This window comes from Corvus moneduloides, chromosome 13, assembly GCF_009650955.1.
Source record: "Corvus moneduloides isolate bCorMon1 chromosome 13, bCorMon1.pri, whole genome shotgun sequence".
NCBI lineage: Eukaryota > Metazoa > Chordata > Aves > Passeriformes > Corvidae > Corvus > Corvus moneduloides.
Genome location: NC_045488.1, coordinates 4420 through 18172, shown reverse-complemented (window position 1 = coordinate 18172; position 13753 = coordinate 4420). Strand labels below are relative to the sequence as shown.

At 36.7% G+C, this 13753-nt stretch overlaps 1 protein-coding gene and 1 long non-coding RNA gene across 4 annotated transcripts in view; one reads left to right on the top strand and one right to left on the bottom strand.

Annotated features, from left to right (window-relative positions):
- The window catches only part of UNC13C (unc-13 homolog C), a 405035-nt gene extending 391789 nt beyond the window's left edge, over window positions 1-13246 (top strand). For 2 of the 3 annotated variants that reach the window (XM_032123409.1, XM_032123408.1), the window contains 3 exons: window positions 1322-1455; window positions 7687-7772; window positions 13084-13246. In XM_032123409.1, coding sequence (XP_031979300.1) covers window positions 1322-1455; window positions 7687-7772; window positions 13084-13169 — 306 coding nt within the window. In that variant the 3' untranslated portion in view covers window positions 13170-13246. The remainder of the gene's footprint in view (window positions 1-1321; window positions 1456-7686; window positions 7773-13083) is intronic. The other variant, XM_032123410.1, reaches the window with a different exon arrangement.
- Window positions 8803-13141, bottom strand: LOC116450703. Its single transcript, XR_004242922.1, has 2 exons — window positions 13055-13141; window positions 8803-12177 (listed from the first exon to the last, which is right to left on the bottom strand). It is a non-coding gene; the product is annotated as an uncharacterized LOC116450703 (long non-coding RNA).
- Window positions 13247-13753: the final 507 nt, after the last annotated feature.

The window sequence follows — 13753 nt, the reverse complement described above, 5'->3', positions numbered from 1 at the left end:
TTCATAAATATATAATGTATACCAGGGAAAGCCCTTGTGAGTGAAATTAATGCTCTAATGTTCATTTTTTTTTCTGTTTTGAAAAGCTCTCTCATTTACATGTACAGTTGTTAATTGTTGGTGACACCAGACCCACCATCCTTTGACCTGCTTCTGAGCTTTACTTCTGTTGCTTTAGACACTGAGGGGGTATGCTCTGTAGTTCAACTGAGTATGTAGCAGTGTGATTAATGATACTTTTCTAAAATATTCCACAGTGGCTACAAAAAGAGTTCCAATTAGGTGTTGTTGAAATTCCCTTTCTGCCATTCTAAATGCTATTCATAGATAGAAGTTAATTGAGGTTAAAATAATATTTAATTAATTCACTGTGATACTAATACAGTGTTAGGCATATTCAGAAAGATACCAGGCCCATTGAAGTGGTCATACATGGACTAGGAATGAGAAGTACAGGGAATATATGTTTAAACTTGCAGGATCACAGGCGTGTTTATTTTCTGACTTACTAGTTGAGACCCTTTTCTATCTCAGACAGCTGTGTAGAGGAGCATGTGTAGATCTACCATGTGCAGACATAGCTCTGTGGGGCAAAAATTATTTCTGTATGTATGTGTGTGTTCATACAGAATTAAAAAGACTTCTTTTCATGTTTGGGTCCTTACAATGAAGTTATTTATTGGACAGTGATAAGGAATCTGATCTTTCTGCCAAGAAAAGGAATGCAAAATACTTTTGTCTAGTAAATTGTAGACTCAGCATTCATAAATAAAAACAGTAGAGATGAAGTCTATCTGTAAATGCACATTTTAGTCACATTAAAGATACTAAAATTCTCAATAAAATAAAGGGAAATTCAACTGCTTCTTCATTTAGAACATACATTATAGCAGCTGTTAGGCTGAATACCTTAAGTGTATAATTCAAACCAAAATATTAAACACTCCTTAGCATTGGTTTTTTTTCAGTCTTTATTGTGTAGGGTATAAAAGTTCTGCCTCAACAGGCAATTCTACCTGCAGTGAATCTCAACACAGCAAAGAATTTATTAATGCATCTGATTAAAGTGTGGGCATGCACTAAAAACCAAGTCTGTATTGATCTTCTTTGCTGACCTGACAATCTTTGCACTATGTTTCTTAATATTTGTGCACAGCTAAGTACAGTTTTTCATACGTTCTGCTCTGTTGGTTAGCCAGTCTTGGTCCAAAATTTCTAAAGATTCTAAAGATAGATCACTCTTCCCAATCAAGTAATAATCTGTAGGTGGAAGCCCCATAGCATTTCACTAATAAAAATATTTTCAATCTTGTTTCAACAGAGTAAGAAACAAGAAGTTCCTAAAGAAGAACAGGGACCAACAACAAAGAATTTGGATTTCTGGGCACAGCTTATTACTCTGATGGTCACCATTATAGATGAAGATAAAACAGCATATACACCAATCTTGAACCAGTGAGTAATTACTTTCCCCATAAAAATTAAGAATCATGGATTTATTAAAATAAGGATAAGAAATACACCTGAATCAAAAGTTGTATTTTAAATAGAATCTAGCTAGAGATTTTTATACAGAATGTAACATTGACATAGTTTGATAAAAATTTAGTTCTCTGTTAATGGAAAGAGAATCTTTTGGTTTAGGAGCATTAAAGACGTGGTATATGAGTCATCCCAAAAATTTAAGTAGCAAAATATTATGTAAGAGCTAAATGGATAGAAGGGAAATGTCAGTGAAATTTCAGTGAAGGGAATTTTCAGTGTGATGGTATTGATGATATGAGAGTAGCTTGGCACACATGGTATTCAAATCATGCTGAGACTCTTTTAGGTATGATTTTTAGGCATGTAATTGTAAAAAAATAATGAACTTCACAAAGAGACCCTCTCCAAATTTTTGATTGGCTAGCCAGACTGACTTGAAAATGTATAAAGTGGAGAGCAGTATCCTGGAGATGGAATTTGAGTTCTCAGAATTGAAGATGTAGCAGATGAGGGAGGTACAATCAATAACCAAGACAAGTCAAATAACTTGAGGTTGATACATGAATAGAAAGGAGAGAAACAATCGATAAACACAGAAAAAAAAGTGGTTCTGGAGTTTGAACATGAAATATATAGAAAGAGTGCAAAGAAACATGTTTCACGTATTACAGCTGGAGAAAGAGACCTCACACTAATTGAAATGTGACGTGATGAGGCCCTAGGGAAATGCTTTAGCTCTTTGGAGCCATTTTACAGAGAGATTGCAGAAAATCTGGGCACAGTCTAGCTGTGATGACTTATGCAAAAGTTAACATTGTAACTTACATCTGTATTATGACTAAACAATTAATAGAGGTTTCTGTAGTTGCATTTAATTGAATGCTCTGAAGGGGAGCAGGAGCAGTCTGTTTTTTTCAGCCAAAACAGGGTAGATACTAAAAGGCACTCTGCACATTGAGATACGCTTGTCTGCTGATAAAAGGCACCATTCTATTTATGGCCCTACAGTAAAAGTAACAAAGAAACCTCCTGGTGATAACCAGAAGCTGAAAGATATTTCATTGACTTCTGACTCCTTCCTTTACTTTACTGAAATAAATGAAGCATTATTTCAGTCCTGGATAATAAGCATTTCTTTGTTCAATCATCTGTTGCACTGACCTTATTAAGGAATAAGTTCTTATCCTATAGGGGAAAGAAAACACTTTTCCTGTTTAATCCATTTTTATAACATATTGTGAAGTTTCTCTATTAATGAAAGCTCAACTTTTTGTCTGACAGGCGTTATAAATAATACACTCACTGTAAAATATCTAATTGTGACAAATACATATATGTGATTCATTTCAGTGTCTTCATTGAGATTAAACAAGTGTAATTGCGGGTTAATTATCCTAAAAATTATTGTAGCTGTATTTTGATACAAATGTGAGGGAGAAAGTAAAGGCATAAAGAACAGAGTTCTTCTAAGGGGATTAGTAGGTTCCCTAAAGTACAGATGAATGATTGTGTAAGATGTGAAAAGAGAATCAGGAGTGGACAGAATTGGGACAGATTAAAGGAGAGAGCTTGTCTCTCTGACTTCTCTCTTGTTTTTGCTGTTGTTTCGTGAGAGAGTGAACACAGGGAATAACATGTCTTCTAGTAGCAGGAGACATCAGAAGTAAAAAATGAAGAGGCTGTGGGTGGAAAAAAGACTTGAAAAACTGCTCAGATTGGCTTTGGATACGTTTTTTAAAAAGACGAGCTGCTCCTAACACAAAAGCAGTGTGTAAAAACTGTTGAGAAGAAAAGAGACAGCCTCTTCCCCCCGGCTTACCCCAGAAAAGAAAATGGGTTAAAATGGATGAATGGGAAACATAAATTGAATACACAAGAATACTGCAAAAATATGACTCCTTATCAGAAATATATGGCAATGCAGTGTCTCAGTGGACTTCTCAGGCCTGCATCCATTTGAATCCTATTTTAGAAATGAGGTAACCAAAGATCCCCAGGAGAACATTCTGATAGAAGTTTTCACAATTGTGTAATATTGCTGAGAATTCTAACCCTCAGCCAGTTTTGGAAACCCTATTTTTATATCTACCTTAGAGGCAAAAATTATGCTGTGATGGAGTAGTTTGAACTGTATCAGATCATGAATCCAGATGAAACATGACATGATGGCCTCAGCGAGCATTGCATCTGCTGACAGACCATACCAGACCCCCCAGTGTGAGTGTGGTGAACCTGCAGTTCCTGTATGACTTGAGAAACTTGACAAGTTTGAGAGATAAACGGTCTGGTATTTAAGTTGTAAAATTCTCATTCTGATAGTTAAACAATGTAAAATGTGTTTGAAACCTGATTCACAAGCAAATCTAGGACTTCCTAGCACTTCTAAATATGCACTGTATGTGCTGTGAAACAGGAGAAATTGCTATCAAAATAAAATAAAATATTTATTCTAATAAAAGAAACATCAAATTAAGGACAAAATCTTCAAGTCAAATATGCTTCTGTATTTTGAAAGCAAGATCAAAATTTGGGCTTCTGCACCTTTTTTTTTTTGCACATATACTCAGAACAGTCAAGTTGTCATTATAGTAAAAATATAAGAATTGAGACAGCTCTAGTGGGACTTTTAAATTTGTTCTTTACTGATCCTTAGATCTTTGCAATGTAAGGATCTGTTTTCTTTGTGATCACATTGTGTTCCACACAGTATGGAAAGGACAAACACATGAAATCTGCAGAAGCAGATTTCCTCACGCTTCAGGAGCTAGGATGTTTAGTGTCTCTGAGAAGTTGGGGATAGTAACTTATATTGTCGAAACAGCATAATTGTGACCTACGTATCAGTGAGTTATGAAACATAGGTCAGTGGAAAAAAAAATATGGAAGGAAGTGAAAAAATCAGAGTACACTGTATCATGGATTGGACTATGTCAGCCTAACTTTAGAATGTTTCTTTGATGATGGAAAGTGTATCTGATGTAGTTTGTGTCTTGATCCAGTGATATTCCCCATTATCAATTACGCTTTATTCTGTGGAAGCATATGAATATCATGTCTTTCATTGAAATTCTGACCATTATGTGTGTAACAAAGCTGTTCTCATTTCTTCACAATACCCACTGTCGTCTTGTCCTGTAACAATGCATCATACACTGACAGACCAGATTAGTTATATAGGCTTTATAAAGTATCTGTCTTGCCCATTATTTTTTCTTCAGGGAATGGAATGTTACTTTGAGTAAAAATAAGCTTTGGATAGATGGAGGATAGAGCACAAAATGTAAGAATAAATGAACTCTCAGCTCACAGTTTTAATAGAACACATATTTTCCAAAATCAGATAGAACTTTCATCTTAAGGGTTAGTGAATCAGTGGCCATGGGCAGTCATCCACAGATGGTGTGGTCTAAACTCTTGCTGCATGCACAGCACAAAAATGAATGTATTCTCTCCCTAGGACTGGTGCGAATTAGCACCTGGATGAGATTGAAGCAACCAAGTATGGAAAATGAGCTACTCTGAGAAAGTCCATCTGATGTTCAGAGACTTTGATATTCTCAAGGTGTAGCAGACTGGAGATTTGGCATCACAAATAAAGAAAAAGCATTTTTAATTGTCGTGATAGAATTTTCCGAGTTTTGGGTTGAGCTAAAAACACCCAGTATTGTCTAGGATAAATGCTTTGGGGGGTTATTTATGTTTTGCTTATACATTGATTCTTTTCATTTTGTTTTAAGTCGAGTTCAATTTCATTCCATTGATCTGTGGTTTTATATATAGCCCAGTGTTAGAAATAGCCAGTGAGAACTGTTTTCACTTAATTTTTGCTTAATTAAAATCAATAGAGAGAAGACATTTATAAGTGGCTGTCTTGTATATGCAATTTAGTATTTTTGGAAATACATGGATATGGTCCTGTACGGGCAACATAACTCCTCTGGATAAACTGAGATTTTATATAGTTCCAAGAACGACATAGAAATTGAGAAAATTATGGCCTATGGGGCAGAAATAACTGTAGCAAGAGCAAGCTAAATGACTAACAGTGCTCTCCTGGTTGTCCTTTTGCTTCACTGAGAAATGTGAAAATACATGGCTTTTACAAAGATTAGAAAATGTGATGTGTAGAGATTTGCATGGGAAATTTCTCTGGTATTTTGCTGCTTAGGGATCAAATTCTGAAGTAGTTTGAAAAGGTCTTTTTACCTAAAAATAAGGTGATAAAGTACAAATAATAAAAAATACCATACTTATATAGATGCTTTAGTATTTGACCTTTGATTATCTCTTCCCTTTAAAAAGACAGCTGCTTCTGTTACCATTTATCTTTAGCAGGTGGAATGTGCTGTGGGCTTCTGTTGTGCATTAACTATGTCAGCTTCTCACATATAGTAAACTGCAAGGATACCTCTGGTAGTTACATGATGCCCATGACTGACAGCTGTGCATTGCCCACCAATCTGTTAGAAGTATAAAAACTACCATCAATTTTAGATTTCACCTAAGTGACGCCAGGTGGGATATGTTGAACTACAGTAATTTAAACAACATTGAAAATGGCAGTTTGTGTGTGCATATGCTTTCCCAATTTTAAAATGCACCGACATATATATTAATCACTAATCAAGCAAGTGTGTTCTTATCAGATCCAGCCTTGCCTTATGGCCAGCTTTGCAATATGGTCAAAAGAAAGTGTCAATATTAAATTAGCTGTTAAATACTTCCTCAGAGCAACACTGTCAAAGTTCGAGTCTGGTGCTAAGGGAGAGCTCAGGGTGGACTGGAAGTAAAGAAATTAAGACAGCTGAAATACATTTCAGCTTTTGAACAGAAATTAATTTTGTCGGGTTTGGTATTATTTAAATTAATACCAAGTTCTTTAATTGAGAAGCCATTAGCATAAAGAAGGCTCAGTGAAGTGAGCTAGCAACTGCTCCCTATTAAAGTGGCAGAGCTAATGAGCTGTTTAAGTACTTCTTCTTTGCAGATATGATCAGGGTCAAATAGGTCTCTAAAAGGAATACATTACTTAGATCATACTGCTACCACTTTAAAGTTGCACGTAATTCCCATTCTTTCTATGTCAACAAGACCTTTAAAAATTCTTACATTTTTACAAAAATTATTAGAGAATATTTTTTGAGTTTTATTAGTGCTTTAATAAAAGGTCAAAACACTTTGGATCAAATTCTCTGCTCGTAGAAAGTGTAATAAACTCAACACAAAAGCCACACAGCTCTGTGTATTTCCTCATGAATATATTCCCTTCTTTTCTGTATTCCTTGTGAACTGTGGGTGTATTTCTGTGGCTCTCACTGCACCCTGTGCTATAAACAACTGCTTTACCCCACTGGGAGGTTCTGTACTCTACTTTCTGCTCTTCAGCTGCCTGACCTGCCTGGCTCTGCTTCTGTGCCCTGAGAATGGCTCATATTAATGTCAGTCCCACATCTGCATTAAAGACAGCCCTTTTTTTAAGACAAAAAATGTGATGTAAAACACAGTGTTGATCACTAAAATGCCAGCTTTTGCTAGTTGATAACAGCGAAAATAGTAACTCAAAGATTAAAGCCTTTCTTTTACTTAGAATGAGAAGCAGCTGGGATCTGTGAAAAAGTTGTGTAAAAGTACTTAATTGGTAACAGCAGAAAGTATCTAAAAAGGACTGTTTTTCAAAGATGACATGAAGCATAAGACCAAAACTAAGATTTTGAATCAAAATCTGCATTTCACTACTTGTTACATTCTTTAATGTTTTATCTATATGTCAAGGTGGAAGTCTTCAGTGAATTGGATTCTATGAGTATATAAACCAGTATAGCTTCACAGACAGCAGTGTCACAAGGGAATTAAGGAAAACCTGTAGCTGCTAAACATCTGAGCCAACTGTTTCATATTCTTCATAAGCCATCTGATTTATCTCAAGTTGCAGAATCATCTGCAAGATAGATTAATATCTCTTGATTTAAAATGTCATATGAGGGGAATTTGTGCAACATTTAACTAATTATTTACCCAGGCCCCTCACATTGGGGAAGTTTTTATTTAAAGCTTGGATGGGTTATATAATTGTTGCAAAACATAAAATACAGTAATTGCATACTAGGGGAATTATGTTGTGGAATTATTTGCCTTTTTGCTGTGCAGCTGTAAGCGTAGTTCCTAGCAGCAGGTGAACTGTTGTAATGTGATTGATTGCAGGTTCCCTCAAGAGCTGAACATGGGAAAAATCAGTGCTGAAATCATGTGGACTCTGTTTGCCCAAGACATGAAATATGCTCTGGAAGGTAATTAGAACAAACTATTAATTACACTAGTGAGTTCACCAAGACTGATTTTCACTGTAAGTGATACCTGGCACCAGATTTCTGTGTGCGGTTAGAGCTTTCTGGTGTACTTGTTTAAGATGCTTCATAAGTTAGTGAAAAAGAAGGGTTATAAGGAACTAAATCATTGTTCTGTGAATATATGAAGTTATCTGTGGAAGAAAGAACTGTGATTTGAAATGCTGCTTCTTAGACCTGATAAAAATCTTCACTGTCCAAAGAGGCACACATGTGCTTGCTAGAGAGCATTGTAGACACTCCAATTTTTCTCAATAGCTGAAAATTGCTAACTTGCCCATAAGGAACATTTGCAGAATGAAATTATGGAGAAAGCACACACTTATAATTAAATCTTTTTGTGTTCAAAAGGCAGGGTGTATTCACTTCAGTTCCCGCAGAATCAAATGCAGTTTCATTTTATCTCTTTAAGATATTGCTGTGGTTAACCATTGTTAAAATACACAGGGTTTTGCTGTATAGCAGACTGTTTCCAACTAATGGCTTCAAACACACAATAAAATATGGTTATTGCAGCAAACCAAGTGAAAATACCTGCATGAAACTGGCATTGTCTTTAGTCAAGTCTGCTACTAACTACAGAGCAAGTCTGAAAGGGGTGAGAAAAAACGTATGAGGTTGGATTTAAATAACAATGCAATTCAGCAGGCATAAAGGATTAAAAAACCCAAATATTTGAAGATTCACTTCTGTATTACTCTCCAGAATGTCTAATGCGATAATATCAGTGTGGTGGTGCTTTGATGTCATTGTGGATTTTTATGATGATAAAGAAAGAGAAAAGATGAGTGGCTAGAACGGCTATTGATGGAAAACCTGTTTTGTTCATCTGCTGTTGTGTTACTTTATTTTCTTAATTGTGTTATTTGAATGTGGAACTTCCATACTAAGAACAGCAGAGGAAAAAGAGGAGAAAGGAAGGAAGGTAATTAAAATATGTACAACAACAACAGAAGACATGAGACATCTTAGATGTGGGTAGGAGAAGATTTATTGCAACTGTTGTTTCAAAGTGATGTTCTGTAGTCATGTCAGAGTGAATCAGAAGTACAAGTTTGAGGAGGGGTGTCAGGCAGGACATCATCCTTTAGGAGTGATCAGTGAAGGCAAAAGCTTCCAAGAGCTGAGAAACATGAAGACTAAGTGAAAGCCACTGTTTTGGATTAAAGCATATTCCCAGTTCCATCAGTGAAATAACCTTCTATCTGGAGAGGCTGTGAGTCAGGAACAGCTACCAGAAAATTGCTCTTCAGTAACTCAGTGTTGTGATTCCCTTACAGATAGTTAGCATAGATTACTAAGGTTTTCTAATAGCCACCAACTGCCATGACTTCATAACCTTGAGTGTGTAGTTACGCTCTGCACACAGACATCCCTGAGCACACAGAGCTTGTAGTGCTTTAGCCACTGAACTGTAAACGTTCTGTACTGCAACAAGATCATTCACAAAACATCACTCAATTATGAGTGTTAAGCAGAGCACACTGATCACTCAAAAGGCAGCTTCAGATCAAGCCATGGTTTGTGTCTTAGCTGTAAAAAGTAGAACAAGAAGCTCTTAAGAAAGAGTTAATTATACAATATATTGATGTGTGGATGGTTGGGTTGAATCAGGACTTTAAAATAAATATTAATGTTAATATTAATTCTTATTCTGCAGAGAGAGATATAGAAGGCATTTAACTTTTTATGTTTCAGACCAGTCCCTGAATGTGGTCTCATTTCTGTGTTGCTGAGGATACTGACCTTCTGAGGAGAGGAAATGCCATTGTTGGCATTAGGAATTCTAAGCTGCTCCCAGAATCATTAGTGAAACCATTCCTGCATATAAATAATAATTAAGGGAATTTGAAATTAGTATAAATTATTATAAATATACACAATTTCACCTTCTATTATTTCATTGCTAAACAGGAACCTCAATAAATCTAGTCACAAAATATAGATCAGTGTGCTGATCCTCTACCCAGCTTTGCTGGGATTTGAATTATTAATTATTTCCATAGATATTCTACAAACTGGGTTTAACTCAGTTTTTGATGGAAATAAGTTTTTTTTCTTTAAATTCTGTAAGATTAAAAGCAAGCCCTTAAATATGTTCGCAGTTGGTCCTCATGGTTTTAATGGAGTTCATTAAAATGCATTGCATTCTGCTATGCTACTCTCGCCTTCCAAGTTATTAACATAGGCTACCATCTGTTCATACCTAGTGTCCAGGGCTGTGATTGCAATCTTTCCCTACTCCAATTTAGTATTAATCTCCTGAAACAGAATCTTTTGTGTTACAAAGTTGATTCCTTTCTGCATCCAATCAAGAAGCAATGAACTGGTCCAGAATTGTTTGCAAAAGGATTGCTCATGTGATAAAAAAGATTAGATTAGCTCATCCGAGGCCCTCTTTCTGGTTTTACCCACTTTATGTATTCACAAATATATCCAGCCAGACCCATCAGTTTAAATTCAGGAAATAGGAAGACAGCAAATACGGGAGCATCCAACTTTCCATTCCTTTTCCCTTTTTCCTGAGCGCAGTTCAGAATGGCTGCTCAGGCTTTCTCCTCTCCCTGTACAGCTGAATTCCTCCTGGATCTGCTCGGGGGATGTGTGCACTGCAGAACTGCTGCTCAAACAGTGTCCTCTGCCCACCTCCTCTTGCAGAACAACCCAGCAGCCCTGTGAGGGGCACCAGCAGGCACCACACGCCCTCTGCCTTCTCTTCTCCTTTGGTCCTTGCCAACCAGGAGGCTGCTGCTGTGACATGGAGAAGTCAGAGACGACAGCAGCTGCCATGGCAGTGGCCTTTGGCTAGAGAAGAGCAAATCCAGGTCTCTGTGAGTACCAAGGCAGCAAATTGGCATTGGGGATCGGCTCGGATTTTTGATGAGGGAGGAAAGGACATCGCAAAGCACAGTTCAGGTCTCCACAGCTGCCAAGATCAGGGCTACACTGTGCCAAGCTGACATGCCTTGGAAACAAAATTGTACTAAAATCTGGTATTGAGTTCATAATTTCATTCTAGATTTTCTTCCAATCTAAGTTAATTGAAATATTTAGTCTTTGCATAGTGTTGAAAGTTTTAGGCAAACTTTAACAAATTGAGTTCACACCAGTTATATTTTTTTTTCTGACTTAATGGATTATTTTAATGTATAGATTTTGCGTGAAGAAGGTATCACATGTTTCTCTTTGAGAATTGTCTTCATTAGATTTGGTCTCTTTGGGTTTTTTTTCTTCTTTGCAGGTTATTCATGAAGCATCAGTGTTTTGCTTGATACATTATAGATTGTTGTTTGGCATTTGGTTTACACAATCATCTGATCTTACAGGATGGTAGTATTTTTGTACTGTCTGATCCCCCGATTTTTCCATATTTATCCCACAAATGAATGAAGACAGAGAGAAAATTTCACCAGCAGCGCTTAAGATTTATTACTGACTTCATATGGTAGGAAGTCTTTTCCTTTACAAGTATGAAGATGCATAAGTTAAAAGATTGAGAGAGTAATAAGCTGAAATTAGACATGCAAAGTATCTTTTTTTAGTCTTTGTCCTCAGAAATGTCTTTTTTCATATCTTTCATATCTCCAACTTTCAAATAGGTCAGATCAAATGTCTGAAGCTGTCCAGTCTGTTAGAAAGAGAACATCCTAATTGCTGTTATTATGATAATCTAATTCTGGTAGTGGCCAGAAGTCAAGACCAGAATCAGGCCATAAATTAGTTTGCTGCTGTGTAAATACAGCAATAGACAGTCTCCATGCTGCCAAGCTAAGATTCTGAAAGCCTTACAAAAATAGGAAAAGGAGAGAGTCATTCCACCATTTTATGCATTTAGTGTAGGCTTGCTTTCCAAGTTTGCTGTTGTCTTCCGTGCTTAAGCAGATAGTATTTTCCTGTTTCTCTGACAGATAGTTCTTCCATGACAGAAACCAATAAAGGGATTTGAAAGAGAAGAGGCAGGTCCATGAGTAGATGCTAAGCACAGAGACAGCATAGAAAAAGAACCAAAAAGGCTTATGCTGCCCAGAGAAAGGTCATGCCATTTGGTGGCAGATTTCAAGTCTATTTTCACTCCAAATTTACAATTTACAAAGTTCCCCTTAAGATATAGTCTTGGCTTAGAGGGAGGCTGCAGAGGTGAAGGAAGGTGAGACTGAGGTTTTGGAAAGGACAAGAAGGCAGCATCCACAAGAATGCAAGGTTTCATCACTATCAAAGTATGAATCCTTTTTATTTTAGTCGGTTGTATTTCTGCATTGGCACTTTTCAACAAATGTATTCCATGCTTATCTTTTCAGACACCTGAGGAATTAAGAGTCCTCTGTGGTCTCATGGCAATTCAGAGAGTCTGTAGAGGCAAAGACAAGGAGATTACAGTTGGAGTTAAACCTTCCTTTGGCAGATAAGACAGAATGCTGACATGATTGCAGGAGGAGGGGAGTTAGAACTGTTCTTTGGTCACCATAACAGACAGGGATGTTAATAACAGTAGCTACATGCTCTACGTCTTGAGGGGCTGAGCTTTGCAAGTGTGAGAATCCATCTATCGAGGGCAAAGCAGAGATCTCCAGGCTTGCCTAAAAAGCACCATAGCCATGCCAAAAGGCACTATTTTTTTAGAGTTAATTAGACCCAGTAATTAAGACAGATGAAGTGGGCAAAACTGCTCCCAGGGGCTGAGTTAATACTTCATGGGTTTGGATTGCACTGTAGCAATGTGTCTTCTTACTTGGAACTACCTCAGAGATCTCTGGTATGGCACAACCTTGCACTTGGGACAGTTATATCTAGAATTTCCTTGTTCTCTAACCCGGTTTCTTGGATTTTACACATTAAACCATCATCAGAACAATGAGTAGTACCACAGTACAAATCTACAGTGACCTTAGTAAGTTAAGCTTCTCTATATGTAGTGCATCAGTGAATGTCTGACTTCATTGCTCAGTCTTAAACTTTTCACTCAATACTAGCAGTGTATATTGTCCCATATATTTAATAATGATAGCTCTGTCCTTACTTTTTTTTTTAACCAATGAATAATACTCTTGTTCTTAAACACTATTGTTAGGTCCTACTCAGGCAATCACTTATTGTAAAAAACATGTGCATAAACTTTTCCTGAACATTACGTAGTTGTGACAAAGGCAGTTTTTTGTTAGTCAACCTATACTTGTACCGCCATGCTGGATAGAGTATGAGCATAAATGGTTTTAAATGAAACTTACATTGATTAATAATTATGGGTTATTTACAGCTCACATGACCCTGTCCTTTCCACACACCAGTGAGTTGAAGGGAGAAGTGTTCTGTTCAGCTGGATGGGCTGTATATCACCTGTAGCAGCAGGGGCAGGCAAGACTTCCTTCAGAGTTTATAGGTATCTCAACCCAGAAGAATATTTTGCTGCTTCTTTCTTCTTGTCCTTGATTACGGTTCTTTACCAGTAAGATGATACCACTTTATTTCATTCCACATTTTTACAAAAGCTGGAGTTATATCTTTTGTCTGATCTAATTTTATGGCTGGGGAAGAAAAACAAATGAAAACGCAAACAAATAAAACCTCTGAGCAAAAATGTGACTTTTTTCCTCTCAAGACAGTCCCTTGAAGGACCTGCATTGTTTAGTGCAGTTCTGCATCTGCTGGTTGGGGAAAACTTTCATCCTTTTGTTTGCTTGAGGAGTTTCTTCCCCCTATCTCTGTCAGAGTGGAGCTGCATAATTCTCACACAGGAGCAGTGGAATGTAGGTGCTGCACCTCTTCCTGCGTTCTGTGAGCTAATCACACAATGAATCCAGTTACATTTTGGACTTCTTTCATTGAGAAACAGTAACTAATAACAGCTTTCTTGAAATGAAATATATTTCTTTATCAACTTGAATAAAATATTTGAGTTAAAGAAAATTAAAAATTACAAGCAACCT